Here is a 19745-nt window from a genome sequence, read left to right as displayed (position 1 = left end):
ATATACTTTGTATCGCAAAAAGCCCCACGCGAAAAATTTATGGACGTAAGAAATTTTTGACTGAATTCTTACAAAAAAATTTTTGATGATTCTTACAAAAAAAGTGTGAGTAGAATGTTTATCCTGTTGGGACATTATTTACTTATTTGCTAGTAGCATATTCTTAAGTAGCTTGTAAAGCAATGAAGAAGAAAATTTGCATTGATAATGTGAATACACATGTCACATGTTAATTGTGTTATTATATTTTAATTGTGTTAATTGTGTTATCAAATATTTTAATTGTGTTATCTATGTTATTTTATTTATAGTATTAAATATTGCAATTACATTGTACGTTAAAAGCCAATTTCAGTTTCTTCATTCCCTACCGGATTTGCATTTAAGGTATTAAAGTACGTAATTTTTTCACTTTCACAAAGAAAAAATTATATGATCGATCTTCTGATTTTATTATTTTTCGATTGTGCGAGGTTAGTAAAGCATGCCCCTGCTGATCGTCAGATAGGCAATTCAACTTACTGATCTGTATGTTGTAGAAACACCCTGTACATAGTGCTCGCGACCAGTTTATATTGCAAATTATGCTCCGCTCGCACCTCTATATAGTCATAAGTTCTCCTGCGACTCCCACACACAGACACCCGCGAACACACACACACACACGCACGCACGCACGCACGCACGCACGCACGCACGCACGCACGCACGCACGCACGCACGCACGCACGCACGCACGCACGCACGCACGCACGCACCATCGTAAATAAGATACGCTTACTCATCCATGTAAATAGTACATACTCGTCCGACAAATAGAACGCTTGTAAATACCACACCTGAATAAAACGCTTGTCACCGAAATTAAACGTTCTCGTCAATTGGAGTTTTCCCCTTCTCCCGAACCCTGGAACGAACGAGCTTGTCCGAGACGTCGGGAAAGGTGAACCGTTACAATATCTTAACGCAATATTCTATTATTATTGATCGTGCATGGAACAGAGGGTCAATATATATATAGTATTTATTGACTTTGAAAGAACCTTTTATTTAGTGAGCAGGAGTAACAGATAAGGGCACATTATCAGAACCCATATTGATTAAAGCTGGTGTAAGACAGAGATGTATTTTATTTTCCATGCTGTTCTTTTTGGTGATAAACCAGGTAATGAAAAGACAATTGGAAGAAGACAAAAAAGAGGTATAGGATTGGAGCCTCAGGCAGTAGTTGGACTTTGCGGATGATAGCTGTCTTTTGTCACACGCTTTTTCCAATATAGAATCAATACTAAACAATCTGAAGACGGACAGCAAACGTTTTGGCCTAAAAATAAATACAATCAAGACTAAATCTCTCCGCATTAATACAAAAAAATAATCACATTTCAAGTTGATGGTAAAAACATCGAGGATGTGAATAGCTTCACCTATCTGGGTAATATCATAACCGGAGAAGAGAGGGGAAGGGCGCAAGAGAATGTGAAAGCCCGCATCCAAAAGGTTAATGCCGCTTTTGTCCAACTTTATCCGATCTGGAAGACGAACGAATTGTCCACCAGAACTAAAATAAGAATATTTATGAGCAACGTTAAATCCTAATGTATGTGTGTGAGACTTGGAGAGTCACTAATTCAATTACAAGTAGCATACAGATTTTCATCAATAAATGCCTCAGAAGAATATTGGAAGTATATTGGTCCAATATCATCACAAATGATGAACTATAGAGAAGAGACAAGGAGACACCTACTGTAAATCAAATGAGAGAACGAAAATAGAAGTGGTTAGGATATACATTGCGGAAAGATCCAAATGCAATTGAGAGACAGGCGCTGAATTGAAATCCAAAGGAAGAGAAGGAGAGGAAGACTGATACGAGGACAATTTGGGGAAAAACAGTAGAAAGAGTAAGAACAGTCAGCAAGGAGTTGAGAGAACTAGGATCACTGGCCCACAATAGAGTGCGCTGGTGTTGCTTTATTGAAGCTCTATGCTTCTTGGAGCAGTGAAAGAAACATACTACTATTATTACTACTACATTCTTCAGTTAATTTTAGAGTTTACTTGAAAAGAATTTTAATTTATAGCTTAGTTATAAATATATGATGAAATTTCCAAAAATTAGAAACTTGTAAAAAATGTTGACGTTCCTTGAAATTTTGTTGAATAAAAAACTCATCTTCAAATAATCTTGGGAATCTGCCATTACAAATGATGCGATAATATTGTGTGTTTATTATATATATATATATATATATATTTATTGTGTTATATATATATATATATATATATATTGTGTGTGAGTTGATACAATAACACGGTGTGTGAGTGTGCGTTTAGCGGCGATCGCTTATGATATTGTTAATACTCGGCGCATGTATAATTCGATGTTTCGCGTATAATGTTTTCTGATTGGAAATCTTACAATATTGCAATTATTCTCTTGCTCGCTTGTTAGCTTGCGGTATCGATCGTGGGTAGTCGTGTTGATGTGTCGGTGAGCGGGTCCGTTTGTTCCGGTCTTTTTTTCTCTACGGCTTGGCGTGGCGCCGAAGCACGTGTTATGTTTTTGGTCACGCGATACGTACCGGTGTTTTGACGGTTTCCGGCCATTTGTTTTGACGGCTGATCTCGATAGTCCTTCGATTTCGCGCGATTTCTAGGATGACTGCGAATTCAGTTCGGAGGAGGATTCAATAAGCCGGAGACAAGAACGCTCGTCCGAGGCAACGTACTCTCCATCCCGTGAAGGTTTTCCGGCTTACTCTGATCGATAGAATTTCTCCGATACTTTGTGCCGAGAATTCTCGGCGGAGGCGGAATATGCTCCACTCTGGTTTCTGACCGGTGCGAGATGTTATAGGGAAGCATACTTGGCGGAATAAAACTTCTCTATTCGAGCTTCTGCAATGTTTTTTGGATTCCGGGTTCTTTCGACTGCGAAGCCCGCTGTTGAGAGTCGGATGGGATCTGGCCTCGATTGCTGCGCGGTGACCCTTTTTATCCTGACTAATTCGCCCCCTCTCATCTATCGGTTTCCCCCTTCCAGAACAATTATCATTAAATAAAAAGTGAATGATATCGCCAGCGATGAAATAATTCAGAAAGTTTATTAGTTAGGCGACCAAACTGGCAGAATCAGGCTTTATTCATTTATTAGATGTTAAACAAGCCTCTCATGACAACGTTTCGACTTTTGGTTTAGGTCCTTATTAAGTCTAAAAAGTAAAAATTGACAATTTGTGTAAGAATTTGACGTCATACAGTATTACAAACTTAGGTACTTATCGAGTTATTTGTTGTCAATTATCTTAATCCGAACGAAAGATCGCAAATGCATACCTTTCAAGAAGATGGGCATTAATTATTACATAGTTGTCTATTAAACGTCACCAGCACATGTCAAAAAGCATACTGAAATTACCTTTAAAACCAGTGACAAACAAAACAAGCAAAGCTCAAAGATTGTTAAAAATACTTGAGAATATTGTTACAAATTGGGATTAAATTCCGTGTCAATTTTTAAATTGATTGTATTTTTATGTATGTTAATAAAAAACATTTCTGCAATTTCTCTTTTTTTGGTGTGCTTTTCACAATGTAATATTGTCGGTTTTGACCAATTGAAGTCATGCATATATTCTGTCCTATGCTTGCTAATGACCGAATGATTACTTACATGCTTTCTTATGTTATTTATATGCTCTCTTATGCGTGTGTTTAAATGTCTTTCAGTCTGTCCAATGTACGTTGCGTCACAATTACTGCAGTCAATTTTGTAAACAATCTCCGTCCTGTCAAGTATATTATGTCTATCTTTACCACATTTAATTAATACGTTAAATGTTTTTGGTATTGTGTAGATAACTTTTAAGCCTGCACGTAAGACTGTTTTACCTATGTCCTCGCTCAGACTCTTCACAAAGGGTAATAAAATACAGGAGGAGATGTCGAAGGCAATAGAACCACTATCAACATTCACATCATTTCTTTGTTGTTTAAGGACGCATTATTTTTTGTGTACGAATCGGTCAACAATATGCACCGGATAACAGTTATTTTTTAAAATCTGTTTAACAGTCTGAATATTCTTTATGTGAAAACGTTCATCAGATAATAAAATCGCGTGGTCTACTAGGCTATTGATCGTTTTAATTTTGTCTTTTAAAGAGTGGCTGGAAAAATAATTCAGGTATCTGCCCGAACATGTAGGTTTTTGAAACCAGTTGGTCAAGAGTTTCCCATTACACTTAAAAACCGTAGTATTTAGAAAGTTTAAGGTATTATTGACTTCTATTTCATGAGTAAACTATAAGCGATGGTAACTGTTAAACGTTAATAGTATATTATCGATCTTATTACGTGGAACAATAGCAAAAATACCGTCGACATATCTATGAAAAACTCGGGTGTCAAAATCTAGTTCCTTTAAGCAATGTGACTCTAGTCGTCCATTACTAAATTAGCCAAAATATGTGATAGCGGTGACCCCCTCAGGCTGCCGAAAATTTGTTCATAAAACTGACCATTAAAACTAAAGCTAGTGGGTTCCATGACGACCTCAATTGCGTGTAACAATTGGTACAAATTAAAAGTTGTGTTATTAGAAATTTCGTTTTACCGTTTTTTAATTGATTTCAATACTAAGTCTCTCGAGATGTTTGTGAACAATGAGGTAACGTCAAGTGAGATCAGCATATCATCCTCTGCAATAGTCAGGTTCTTAATAGATAAGTACCTAAGTTTGTAATACTGTATGACATCAAATTCTTAAGCAAATTGTCAATTTTTACTTTTTAAATTTGATAAAGACCTAAACCAAAGGTCGAAACGTTGCCATGAGAAGCTTGTTTAATATTTAATAAATGAATAAAGCCTGATTCTGCCAGTTTGGTCGCCTAACTAATAAACCTTCTGTATCATTAAATAATTGTTCTGGAAGGTTCGTTAAAAATTTCGAACGCCGCTATGACCTCGGGAATTTCCGCGTTCAGTCGGCGGGACTCTTCGGTAACGATCGGATGGATCCGAGCGGGAGTTAGTCTCTTGCTCGCCGAGATCTGTTGGTCATAACGGCCGCGAAGATTCTCAGATTTAAAAAAGGGTGCACCTCGCATTCGCCCGTCGGTGATCACTGGGCAGCAGACTTTCGACTGATGTTCGGTCGGGAACTATGAGGCAGTAGTAACGGGGGCGCCTCGTTACAATTTAATAACCTAATTTTCCCCTATATTATTTCCTCTCCCTAAAGATGCATATGGGTCCTGGTCCCATGAACATAGAAGAACTGCACGCGGTTTTAATTGAGAGCCCTCTGGACGACATTATTCCCTGGTATATCCCAGATAAAGTTCTTCCCATCGCCATTCCCATACAAGCTCTGTAGAAGACCTTTTTCCCCTTCACAGTCCAATTCCAAGAAATATAATTTCTTTCTAATCCTTCCCTTTAAAATTTTAATAATTTTATATTATATAAATTCCAGTTAGAAATCAACCTCTCTTAACCTAGTTTCCCGATTAACTGAGTGATGTCCCTACGTACTTATGTAACCCCGCGAACACGCACACTCTCACACATACCGAATACACTTTTAAATAATTAATATTAAATTTTATTTTTATAAATGTTATAATTTTTGAACTTTTATATATTCGCATATTCTTTTCATTTCTTTAAAAATAAATGTATAAATTTAAACATTTATTTGTTAATTAAAATTTATTAACCTCTTCTCGTACTATTCCTGACTCCCGCAAGATCGCACAAGGTCCCGTCCCGCGTAATAGGGATTAAATTCCTTTACCAAAAAGAGACCACCGAACGAACGCTCTACTAACCCAGTAAAATGACCGTCGAGGTCATTGACGGGTATTAGGTATTGCAGTTCGTCAGAAGCGTTTGAATAATAGGCGCGACATGGTTTTGACATGGGTAAGTCGTTCCTCACTGACTCATCCTTTTTCCGAGTCTGGACGTAACAATATGTTATGTATATACACATTAAGTTTATGATTTTTTTCTCCAGTTTAATTAACCAGCATCTTATTTAAACTAATTGAATTGTTATCAATGTTTAAATAAATTTGAACGTGTACTTACTTTCTTGCTTTTTCCACGAGCTTATAGAAAGAAATTTCCCAAACGTACATTTTAATTACTTGTAATCCAGTGATTATTTGATTCATCAGTCTGAGTCTCTCATCTGATCTTTCTGCTGATTTAAGCGTCAAAGGTGCGATTTTTTTTGCTAAAAATCCTAAAATTGTATATATTCTATTTAATAACGCTACTGTGACAATATTTGTTAATTTTTAAGAAAAAGTTACCAAAAGAATAATAGAATACTATTCTCAATAAATACGAATAAACTATATATTTTTTATAACCAGATATTAACAGAAATGTGCCATGCGTGAAGGTGATTAATTTATTAAATTAAAAGCAAGTCTTTAAATCTTTAAAGAATGCTGAAATAATGTTACAAAAATCCATATAAAATTATTCACAAATACAATTCTATTACTATTATGTTATGAAAATATGAAAATATGAAGCATTTAAAATGATAGATATGTTATAGTATAAAAACAAAATTATATTTTGTTCATCTCTGATGTTAATGTATAATCTAATTTGTGTAATAAGATGAATCAAAAACCTTAATATTATTACGAATTTATCTCTGACTTAAATAAATCTGAAAAAAACTTACCTTGAAAAGGAATAAATAATAAAAATACCAACATTCCCATCACTGCTGCCCATCCAACCTCGGAAAATATAATATATGTAATCAATATGATTTGAATAGGCGCGATCCAAATATAATGTAGATCTATTAAAGATGTTTCCAATCTGGTAATATCACTACTCAGGAAATTTACCATCTGAAAATGGAGTGTATAAAATAAAATTATAATTTATCAGATTTGCGTAATAATCATTTAGATTTTTATTTATGTTGAGATTTTCGCTCAACCTTCATCTTATCAATATATATAATATTGTTTTTAAATTTATTTCTGCACTTATTGTTAGTTTACCTGTCCAACAGAAGTCTCATTATCTAACACAGAATTGGAGAGTTTCAATATTTTCTGATACAATAATGCAGTACATGCTATTTTGATTTTCAATCCTATATGCATGGTATAATGTACAGTATAATGTGTAATTAAAGTATCCAGTATAGATAGTAGAATTATACCGACTGCGTTGTAATATACTTCGTTACTCCATTCTCTTCTATCGCTCGCAAAATAGCGCAATAAAGCAGCAAGTAACAACGGTTGATATATTCTATAACGTAGTTAAACGATTAAAGCTAATGAAAAAAATATTATTCTGTGCAAGATGTTAGTGATTAATATGCAATTAATCAGTTTTTCTGAAGTTAATGCTAAATCATATAGAAAATTAGAATTTAACATATTAACCATTATAATATTATTAGCTTGTTACACATAAAAAAGTTGATTTTTAAATGAAACTTTAAATTACAGTGTGTAAATTTATTTGAAATTTTCAATAATTAAAATAAACATCAGCAAATACAATGCAATTTTTCCAATTTGAATTTTTACAGGTAATTAAGTCTGTAAATGCAGATTTGATTGCTACTTTATTTCTGAATATTTTAAGTAATTTAGATATTTAAAGAAATGATACTCATTGTCAGTTAATAGTGAGAAATTTAATGAATATGAAGTAGAGTTTCATATTGTAACTAGTTCAGTTTCATGACTATTGTTGAGATATATGGTCCAGCGTTGTCATGAACCAATATAACGTCGTATCTATTGACTAAAATTGGGCGGCTCAATGTTTGAAGAGAGTATGTAATGAGGAGAAAGATTTCCTGTCCCAAATCGTTAGTTTAATAGCGTTTGTTTGATCTTATGAACAACACTTTTGCCTGAAGCAAAATAACTTTTGTTTTCGTTTTGAAGCACAAGCTGACTGTTTTCTTTTAAAGTGATTTAATTGGAATAGTGTTTCGCTGTGATTATTTGATAGAAAGAGCTCATAATAAAATATTGCATGTTCATGTTTGGTAAGAAGATACTCCTCTTTAGCTGATGGGATAAACATGTAATAGTTTATCACGAACTCCTACCAGATCAAATAATCACATTGGAATGCTACGTGCACCAATTAAATTATTTGGATCAATCACTTTGAGAGAAACGGCTGGCGTGTGCCCAAAACGACACAAAGTCATTCCACGATAAAACGAGGCCTTGTGCTATTTATGAAATCAAACATTTTATGATTTGGAATGACAAGTCTTTTTCTACTCAACGTGCTCTACAGACATTGTGTCGTTTGATTATCATTTATTTTGACCAATGCAGCATAGATTTTTCAATGCATATATTCGAAATAAAGTTCGAAACTAAATCGACGACTTTGTCATATTTAAAAATGAAAAATTTTTTCGTCGCGTTGAAACATATTTGTATGCTGACTGAAGAATAACAAAAGATGATAGATCCAAACGACAGATATTTTGATTAAAATGATTGTATTTTTCTTTTATATTATTAAAAATTTTTTTACATTAATAAAAGAATTTTAAAGAATGAAAAACGACGGAAACTTACAAAGTTATTTCTTAATAATTTTAGAGATGAAATGATCAAGATTTACTGCAATAGTACTTTAACTTGAATTTTATATTCGCGTTATTTGTGGACAATTTTTACTTTTAAAACCATAATTAATTTTATTATACTATAAATATTTATTAGTTCATGTGTAACAAACTAATAATAATTGAAAAATTAAGAATTAAAAATTAGTAAGTTAAATTTAAATATGCAAAAGGTATTATCAGGATTTTGCCAACCCGTCTGGCCAACGTGGCGAAGTATTGCCGAAACCCCCTATCATGGCGAATTTTCAAACAAGCGGAAGTGTACTCCAGGTGGGTAGATCATTCAATGGCAACTCCCACACCCCTAAAAGGGTCTGCCTCGAGGATTCTGAGGGAGGCAAAAAATCGCTATTACAATCCATCATCAAAACGAAATCAAAAAAGAGAACCAACACTAAGAAATTGGGCGTTGTCACGTACAACGCAAGAACGCTTTTGTCTGAAGAAAATATAGCTGAACTGGAAATGGAAACACAAAAGATCAAATGGGACGTTATCGCACTTAGCGAAGTCAGAAGGTGAGGCGAAAATTTAATAACACTAAAATCCGGTCACTCTTTTTACTACGTCGGAGAAGACGACAAATCGGAAGAAGAAATTGGCTTTCTTATTAATAAACGCCTCAGAAATCAAATTCTAGTCGTTAAGAAAATCTCCACCAGGGTAGCTTACCTAGTCCTGAAACTAAACACGAAACATAGTATTATACAGGTTTACGCACCGACGACATCCCACACAGACGAAGAAGTAGACACTTTTTACGAAGATATAGCCACAGCCTTAAATGATACAAAAACACACTTCACCATAACCTGTGGAGATTTTAATGCTAAAGTAGGTCTGAGAGCGGACAAATCCGAGACATGCTTGGGTAACTTCGGATCCGAAGGAAGAAATGCTCAAGGGGAAACCATGCTGGGCTTCTTACTACAACACAACTTGTACCAAATGAACAGTTTCTTTTACAAAAAGCCACACAGAAGATGGATATGGGAGAGCCCTGATGGTAAAACTCGGAATGAGATCGACTTCATAATCACAAACAAGGTACAAATTGTAAAAGACGTAACAGTACTAAACAACTGTAGGACAGGCAGTGACCATAGAATGGTACGATGCAAGATTCAAATAGAGCTTGATAGAGAAAGATACAAACTGATAAAGAAAACACGCAAGAGAACACGGGCAGCACTGAGCGATGCCCAGGGATTCGAGACTCACGTTACTAACACATTGCAGGACAGGGATCACTCAGACACAGACATTAACAGCCTAAACTGTGCAATAATCGAGACGCTAAAGGAAAGCCAAAACATATTCTGCCTCAATAGCAGAAGAGAAGAGAAAATCAGCCAGACCACGAAAAATCTGATCCTGAGACGCAATGAAATGAGAGGAAATAAAAATACCACTAACACGGAGCTAAGAGCAAAAAACAAGGAAATATCTAAAGCAATCAGACGGGGCATCAGAAACTACCGCAGTAGGAAAACCCAAGAAACTATAGAAAAGAATGGAAGTATGAAAATACTGCGAAATTGTCTCACAGAAGGCAAATCTGAAATAATCAAACTAAAAAACAAACAGGGTAACATCACGAACCGAGATGAAATCCTGAGCATTGTGGAAGAGTTTTATCACGAATTATATGCAAGCCACAACCCAGAACGGTTAAGTCCTAACACACTTACACAAGATAAAGGTGTCGTAAATCAAGGATCTGAAGAACAGCCAGACATTACTAATGAGGAAATTAAAGGGGCACTATCAAGAATGAAAAACAATAAAGCACCCGGTGAAGACGAGGTGGTTGTGGAAGCAATAAAAGTAGGAGGCTTTTTCTTGTTAAAGAAAATACGAACGCTCTTTAATCTCTGCTTGCAGACGAATAATATCCCGGACAAGTGGCAAGAAGCAACCACTATACTACTCCATAAAGAGGGAGACAAAACAAACCTAGAAAACTATTGTCCCATAGCTCTCCTTAGCCACCTATACAAACTGTTCACTCGAATCATACATTAAGACTGGAAAACAAATTTGAATTTTACCAGCCAAAAGAACAAGTGGGATTTCGACCTGGCTTTGGAACAAATGATCATCTGCAAAGTGTTAAGATTCTTATAGAGAAAATCGTCGAGTATAACAGACCACTAGTTCTCCTGTTTGTGGACTTTTACAAAGCTTTTGATATGATCGAACTGAAAGCTATAATAGACGCCCTGCAAGAGTGCCGAGTAGACTATAGATACTCAAAACTGATCTACAACATATACAAAAACGCTACCATGGCAGTTAAACTACATGAAGTCAGCAATCGCATTGAAATCGGAAGAGGTATAAGACAGGAGGATACTATGTCTCCTAAAATATTTTATAACCGTCTTAGAACACGCCTTCAAACAACTCGATTGAGATACAAGAGGAATGACCATAGATGGTTAAAAACTCAGTCACTTCCGCTTCGCGGATGATATTGTCCTAATAACTAATGATCTGGGAGAGACAAAACAAATGCTTCATAAATTAGAAGATGCATGCTCCAGGGTTGGCCTAAAAATGAACTTTTTTAAAACCAAGATCATGACGAATCTTGTTATGAGTGAGTGTATAAACATCGAAAACACCGAAATTGAATTGGTCGACAAATACGTGTACCTGGGCCACGAAATTCGAATATCCAGAGACAATCAAACGTGAACTGCACAAAAGAATCAACCTCGGATGGGCAGCTTACGAAAAGTTGAAACACGTGTTTAAAAGTGACCTCCTTATCTGTCAGAAAAGAAAAGTGTTCAATCAATGCATCCTGCCGATGCTCACGTATGGTGCGGAAACTCTGACCTTAACGATAACATCAGCGAGGAAACTTAAAGTTGTACAACGCAAAATGGAGAGGTCATTGCTTGGACTGAGTTTGAGAAACCATATTATTAATCAAGACCTAAGGCGTAGAACCGGAGTGACAGATGTTGTTGAGCGAATAACCATATCGAAATGGAACTGGGTCGGACATGTGACCAGACTGAAAGACAATAGATAGACAAAAAAGTTATTGGAGTGGAGGCTGCGCGCTGATAAGCGTAATAGAGGAAAACCGCCTACACGCTGGACTGATGACTTAAAAAGAGTTGCAAACAACTGGATCCAGGCGGGACAGGACAGACAACGGTGGCAAGCCATGAGGGAGGCCTATGTTCAGCAGTGGACGTCAATGGCTGGTTAATGATGATGATGATGATTATCAGGATATATTATTAATTTTCGATTTTTTAAATTTTCTTAAATTCCGATTTTCTCGAAAATAAAATCCAACATAAAAAATTAATTTTTGTTTATTACATTTTCAACTTATTTTTTTATGTAAGAAAGATATGTAATCTTTCTATTTGTGTATTATTAATAATGGGAAATTTCATATTGTAAATACTAGGATAATTCCGGAGATGATGGCCATATGAGAAAGATGATTAACAAAATATTCTAAGGAATTATTCATTCAGATGATTATATTTTTTAACAATTTTATTATCCAAAGTCTAATTTATTTTGTTAACCAAAGAAAAAAAATTAGTTTATATTCAAATTAGTTTTATGGTTTTAATCTTAAAGGTTTTTTTGAGAGTGTTAGGAAAAAACTGACCGTCGCTTCGAATTTATCTTACTTCTGTGTATATGTACTTGTGTGTAATTATTACTATGTAATATTTAAGTAATCTGATATACTCTTTATCGTGTTTTTTATTTTCAAGGAAAAATAGATATAATAAAAAATCAATACAATCAAAATTCCGTTTTTTTGGATAATAATATTAGATTGCATGATAATTTATTTTTTTATTTACTAAGAAATATCTAAAAATATATATACCTAGAAAATAATTCCATAATTGCTTCCGCTAATCCAATTATTAGAAATGGTTTTCTAAAACAGCGCAATAATGTTCTGAGTAATTGTGACTTAGAGCCACTTTCTTTTTTTGCACCCAATTCTATTTCTTTTTCCCAAGCTTTGCCTATAACCTTGCCTAAATGGTTAGTTCTGTCTTGCGTAAGGGTGGCATAAAGATCAGTTTCTTCTAAATCTTTTTTGTATCCAGTTTGAAAAATTTTTCGAGTCCACCTATATATTAATTGTCAGTTTTCCAAAGTATTCAAAATGATATATTATTGATACTATGTTGTATATAGTTCTCAAATGGAAAGAGTTGATAGAGATGCAATTTATGTAAATATTTAAATTGTATGCTTTCTTCTTCATAAAGTTTTATTCCTTTTTCAATAAATTATTATCTATAGCAATTATTAAACTATTTAAATTCAAAGTTGTACACAATTCTAATTAATCTTTTTAAAGAATATTGAACATTATTAATTGGGATTCAATATACAATCAATACATATATGTACAACTTACATAAGTTGTATCTATCTCTTTATTCAATAATTGTTGAATTTATTCAATAATTGTTGATATTATATAAAAAAAGATATGATTTTATTAAAACAATAGTTATAAAAATAATCTTGAAATCTTTTATAAAAGAAGAAAAAAAGTTTTACATTTCTATTTATTATTTAAACGTTGTAATTTGTATAAAATATATAAATTTTTATGTATAACTTAATTTTTTCAAATTATCGTAAATGCTTTTAAAATCGTGCGAATTGTTGAAATAATCTCTCTCTCTCTCTCTCTTTCTCTCTCTCTCTCTCTCTCTCTCCCCCTCTCTTTCCCTTCCTTTTCCTTTCCTTCCCTCGTTTTCTCTTTGCGTGCGCGCACGCGCGCGCGTGTATGTGTATAAGATACGATTATTAGTAAGGGACACCTTATATATTTATGCGACAAAAACACCTGAACATAATTAAATTTAAATTATTTAATTTATAAAATTTTATTTATATGGAAAATGAAACTCTACATCTTAATTAGTCAATAAACAAACGATTCTCATTGAGTCAAACATTTATCTATTCGATTTCTAACTAATCAATTCAATGTCTGAATTTTTTATGTTGCGATTGTATCAGAAATTAAACTGATAAAAATGAATTAAAAAACTAATTATTAAAATATATAAATTATTATATCCTTAATCTTACAATCGCTTATTACAAAAGTCTTGTATAGTTTTCAAATGTAAATAAAATGAATAGCTTTCTTCCGTTAAATAATTTATATAACAGCATTTATTATTTATTCTTTAAACAAGATGTACGCGTGTCATGATCAGCGGATCATTATTTGAGCATAATTGTTTTGTTGAAAAATTGAGTAACTAAAATACAATTATATTTTTAAGAAAAAATTACTCGATTTAGTGCAAAAATTCTGTATAATATACATCATTTTAAAGCGATTATTATGATACGTTTGTATATACTCGTATTCGTATACGCATGCGCATTCACACACGCACGCATGCGCACACGTGAACAATATTAAATATACATTACATATATGTATATTGATATAATTATTTTCATAAACATAATCTATGATACTTACCAAAAAGTAAGGAGAGAGACTAGATTTGCGTTTTGCCGTGGATTTCTTGGATATTCTCTTTGATTGTTAATCATTGTATATATGTTAGTGGCACATGAAAAACTTTTATCTTCTAAATTATTTTTTGCCTTAAATGTAATATAAGTTACTTATAAATCCATTTTGTTAATTATAAGTATATATATATATATATATATATATATATATATATATATATCATATTTATATAATTAATATTTAAGTTTAAAACAATATAATAAACAAAATCTATATTTATTGAAAATATATAAAATATTTTTTTTTTTTTTTTTTTTTTTTTTCATTAGATCAGGGTGTTTTCTTCAACTGCAAATTCTTTAGAATTCTTAAGAATTTACTTGAAGTTAATTAAAATAATTTTGTTGTTTATATATTTGAACTATTAAAATAAAATTAAATGTACAAAAAACGTTAATTTCAACATATTTAAAAATAAATTTTTTTGCTGAGAAATAACTAATGTTAAAGGGTATGTCCAGATAAGGTAGACAAATCTGCCGCACATATTAGATCCAAATTAGTATCATAAGTTGACACCAATGTAATATAAAATTATGTCAAACGTTTACCTTAAAATAGCATTTTTGTGTGAGTTATAGAGGGGGGAAAAAATAAAAAAAGTAATTTTTCTTGAAACCGACTAAACCAATTTTCATAAAAAAAAATATATGTTGTGGAGATCAATGAAACAATTGTTTAAAAAAATTAAAAAGTTTTTCTGATAAAAAAAAATTGGTAAAAAAATTTTTGAATTTAAAAAAATTTTTGAATTTAAAAAAATTTTTTTTAGAGGGATATTTTTGAGTGCCACCTACTCTATTTTTACAAAAAACATTTTTGAATTATCTATTTTTACATATATTTTTGCCAAATAGATCAGAGTGGTGCAACAAGGTTAAAAAAAATAAAATTCATGAACGCAACGCCGCGCTGTACCGTGCCGCACAACACTGCGGAGACGGCTCCAACGACGCCGAGTGAATTGAGTTCTCTCTGCTAGCGATTTGATCACGGAGGTGAAGCTAGTATTGTGATTTCCGGCAACGTTAGAAAAATGGGGGCACTTGAAAGTGGGAGATGAAATAATCAATCAGAGAGTGTCGTGGCATCACGCGGTATTAGCGTTATTTCCTGTATGTATAGGCCTGATCATTCCAATTTTTAAGGTCCACTTCTCTAGTTTTACAACTTACTTTAACCGAAGTTTAACTCGTTAAATCAGGTTAATGCGGTTTAAACCCCCAAAAAACAGGGTTTAACTGCGTTAAACCAGGTTTTATTAGTTAAACTCTGGTTAAAGTAAATTGTGGAACTGGGCTTAAGTGTGACAACATAACCTCAATATTATAATAAATATGTCTGTTTTATAAATATAGTGTTCATTTTTTGTCTTCATTAATTTTACATAAATATATATCTGGAGCTTTTCAGCAAGCAACATAAGTCGACACAAGCATCATTCTGTCTTCGTTGTGCACTGGAGTTGAAAAAAAATTTTTTTGTGCAATAATTATTAAAATATTAATTAAAAACGCTCAGCATATGCTGAGTGCTATATACAGCGCGCGCTCATACGCTGAGCGTTTTTAATTAATATTTTAATAATTATTGCGCAAATCGCAAAATAGTAGAGGACTTTTATATTCAGTTTGACCTGCTCTATTAGTCCTAGAGAGGTGGGGCAATTATTACCGGACACTTTATATATATATATATATATATATAATATCGTTCGCTAAGCGTTTTTAATTAATAGTTTAATAATTATTACGCAAATCGTAAATTGATACAGGATTTTTCTGTTCAGAATAACACTCTCTACCTTCCCTTAAAGGGTGTTGCGCGAGCTATTAGACACCCTGTATATCCCATTTTAATTCCTCCAGTCGAATATCTCGAAAACCAAGCCTGGGAGAGAAAAATGTTTCAGGCAAAAGTTGTATGGTTTCGAGGGGGCCATAAGATGGTACCATTGGTCTGACCTTGAAAAATCATTTGAAGGTCACGTGAAGGTCACCTCAATTTTTTTAAATGGCACCCCATATTTTTTGTTACATATTCTTGTAGCTGACTTCGAGAACTTTTCAAAACATTATGATAAAATGTTTTTTCATTAAACACTTTTCGAGTTATAAGGCTTCAAAGTTGCAATATTTTGACATAAAATACAAGATATCTCGTAAAATATTCATTTCTCGATTATCTTACCCTAATACTTTTATGCACAGAATAATGAGAATCAATTGGTGTAAAGAAAACACATAGTTATCTTTAAGAAAAAATCTAAATTTGCAACTAGCAGTTACACATTTTTACTTTAACATAATTATGTGTTTTAATTACGCCAATTGATTTAGCTCGTAATTCTGTGCATAAAAGTATTAGGGTAAGATAATCGAAAAATGAATATTTTACGAGATATCTTGTATTTTATGTCAAAATATTGCAACTTTGAAGCCTTATAACTCGAAAAGTGTTTAATGAAAAAACATTTTATCATAGTGTTTTGGAAAGCTCTCGCGATAAGCTACAAGAACATGCAAAAATATATAAAATGTTCCATTTAAAAAATTCAAAATGACCTTCACGTGACCTTCATGTCACTCTTCAAGGTCAAACTAACGGCACCATCTTATGTCCCCCTAGAAACCATACAACTTTTGTCTTAAACATATTTTTCGAATTTTCCATATTTTTCGAGATATTTCACTGGAGGAATTAAAATGGGACACCCTGTATATATATACAGGGTGTCCCATTTTAATTCCTCCAGTATATATGTACATATATATATATATATATATATATATATATATATATATATATATATACATACATACTTATACACGGTACGCGCCAAAAGTTCCCCGACTGAATTTTTAAATTCAATATTAGTAGCGCGATTTGACTGTACTTTAGGAGTATATTGAGGGAACTTATCGCGCTATCCATGTAAAGTTTCAGCAAATAGTAATCGAGAAAGTAATCAGTAATCAAGAAGCTCTGGATGCTCAAAAAATTGAAAAATACTTTATTTAGCATATTGGTTATTCAAAATAGTCTTCATTTATTGCTATGGATTAGTCGGTTCGTATTTTCAAGTTTTGTATAGCACGGATAAAGTTTTCTTGCAGAATTTTCAGCTTCTCGGTTACTGCTTTTTGGATGTCCTCAATCGTGTTAAATCGGTTTTTTTTTCAACTGCAACTTTATCTTCGGAAAAAGAAAATAGTCTGGCGGACGTTTCCGTCGCATTCAAACCGGCTTTAAAATCAAATTTAATTGTAATACGTTGCTCCATATTAATATCCATTTTACAATGAGTAACACACCATCACAAACACCGTTCATGCGAAATGTTTAAACACTGCTTGAATTTGAACGTAGCTTTTGTGAAACTTTACACACAGTGCGCCATAAGTTCCCTCAACATGCTGCCAAAAGTACAGGCAAGTCACGTCACTAGTATTGAATTTAAAAATTCAGTCTAGGAATTTTTGGGACATACCATGTATATATATATATATATATATGTGTGTGTGTGTGTGTGTGTGTGTGTGTGTGTGTGTGTGTGTGTGTGTGTGTTCATTTATTTTAAACTCACTGAATTGGCTAGGTCGAGTAGTTGACTGATATGATTATTTCCAAGTTCTTATGGTCTATCTGCGAACACGTTCGAGTCTGTTAATGACGTTATCATGCATTTTATGTTGCATATCGTTCTTTTACATATTCTTATCACAGGTAAAGTTGATCGAGCAATATATAGGGTAATTAAGTTCAAAAGAAAAGATATTCTTAAAAAAGTTATAACAAATTATTTACGTATTATTAAGTATTTTTAATTATATATTCAAAAAAATTCTTATTCGTGCAAAAGATATATATCGTATGTAGATAGCATTTTTTTAATAAAATGATCTTCTTATATACAAAAGATTAAATAAAATATTATAATAGATATCTCAAAAATTACTAGATCAAATTACATAATTTAAGAAATGACTTTTTGTTATAAAATAATTTTTTAAATATACTTTAGATGATTTTAGTCATTTCTCTGAGTGTGGAGAGGGGGAGCAGAAAAAGAGAGGATAGAAAAAAATATTTTTAAAATATGAAAAAATAACGTAATCAGACACTAGAAAAGTAACTATTACTTTAAACTTTTTTGAACAATTACATAATTAAAATTTATGAATTATGAAAATTATATTTTACACTATCGATAACTTAAAATTTAAAAATTAAATCGACTTTTTAAAAAATTATTTTATTAAATTTAGAAAGATACAGTAAAGATACTTAAAAATAGATATTTAGAAAAATACTTCTCTAAAATTTACATTTACTTACATCACTTATTTATTACATTTATTCTCTCTATCTTCCTAAAGAAAAGAAGTTTTGGTTGAAAATTTAATTGTAGCATATTTAAATAGCCTTTTAATAAAAATAAAATTATTTATTTTATGTATTTTAATCATGTATGTTTATTTCTTCTCTCTAATGTTGCAAGATATGTCTGTAATCTCTTAAAATCAGTTTTTGTTTGACCTACCTTATATATTCAAAACGCAAGATGCTGCGTATTTCTCGATTAGTCTGGTATTTAAACGATTATAAATTTACTGATAGCATGTTTCTCTTTATCACGTTTTTGGAAGATACGAGTTGACATTTTCATCTGTTATGCACTTCATATATGTAGTCATTTTAAAACTCAATATTTTTATTTATAATATATTTAATCTTTATTCACTTGCACGATATATAAGAAGATAATATTTAGATTTTATTTATTTATTTGCACTGTCATTCAGTTCTAACAAAAATATAGTAGATATATTGTTATTAATAATTAAAAATTTACTTTAAACTACATTATTTTATAAGTTTTATTTGATAAGAAAATGTATGTGTATATATATATATATATATATATATATATATATATACACATATATATTCTTATCAAATAAAACTTATAAAATAATCTAGTTTAAAGTAAATTTTTAATTATTAATAACAATATATCTACTACATTTTTGTTAGAACTGAATGACAATATATATATATATATATATATATATATATATATATATATATATAAATGAACATTATTAATATATTGTTAAATTTTATTTTATTATTATATTAATATATATTAATTACTAATTGTATGTATGTGTCCTACACTGAATATTGTGTTTTACAGTATGGGTATAATAGTTTTGCAGTACGGGCTATACAACGTAATAAACGGGAATTATATAAGTAAGAACATTTCTCGTTTTATCTTATCTTTTTTTGAGAAAATAACATTTGGCGAATGTAATTAATAGCCACAATGGCAGAGAACGGTAGGTATTATTGCATGTCAGAACATTCATAGAGCTTTTGTAATATGCAAAAGAAGAGAACATTTCAGGAAAGCTATAATTATGGTTTGTCTGCGATATTTTGGGCGAATACTTATATAATTCCTGTTTATTATGTTGTATTTAAGAAGACAATAAAAAAGTATACGCGGCTGGT

General features: G+C 32.0%; 1 protein-coding gene across 11 annotated transcripts in view; it reads right to left on the bottom strand.

Moving 5' to 3' along the window:
* Positions 1–19745, bottom strand: part of LOC140672216 (probable multidrug resistance-associated protein lethal(2)03659) — a 68705-nt gene that overhangs the window by 22963 nt on the left and 25997 nt on the right. For 4 of the 11 annotated variants that reach the window (XR_012047862.1, XM_072904141.1, XM_072904146.1 and 1 more), the window contains exons 2-6: positions 14169–14296; positions 12531–12782; positions 7047–7302; positions 6716–6890; positions 6103–6259 (exon numbers count right to left, since the gene is read on the bottom strand). Coding sequence is in view for 10 of the 11 variants with exons in the window: in XM_072904141.1 (XP_072760242.1) it covers positions 6103–6259; positions 6716–6890; positions 7047–7302; positions 12531–12782; positions 14169–14296 (968 nt within the window). In the remaining variant the exon portion in view is untranslated. Of the gene's footprint in view, positions 1–6102; positions 6260–6715; positions 6891–7046; positions 7303–12530; positions 12783–14168; positions 14297–16029; positions 16116–17811; positions 18007–18768; positions 19006–19745 lie in introns of those variants that run through there. The other 7 variants (XM_072904151.1, XM_072904148.1, XM_072904144.1 and 4 more) reach the window with 6 other exon arrangements.

The sequence above is a fragment of the Anoplolepis gracilipes genome, chromosome 13 (genome assembly GCF_047496725.1).
Source record: "Anoplolepis gracilipes chromosome 13, ASM4749672v1, whole genome shotgun sequence".
In the NCBI taxonomy this organism is placed as follows: Eukaryota; Metazoa; Arthropoda; class Insecta; order Hymenoptera; family Formicidae; genus Anoplolepis; species Anoplolepis gracilipes.
Note: the sequence above shows the minus strand (reverse complement) of the source record. Positions and strands in the feature narration are given on the sequence as shown.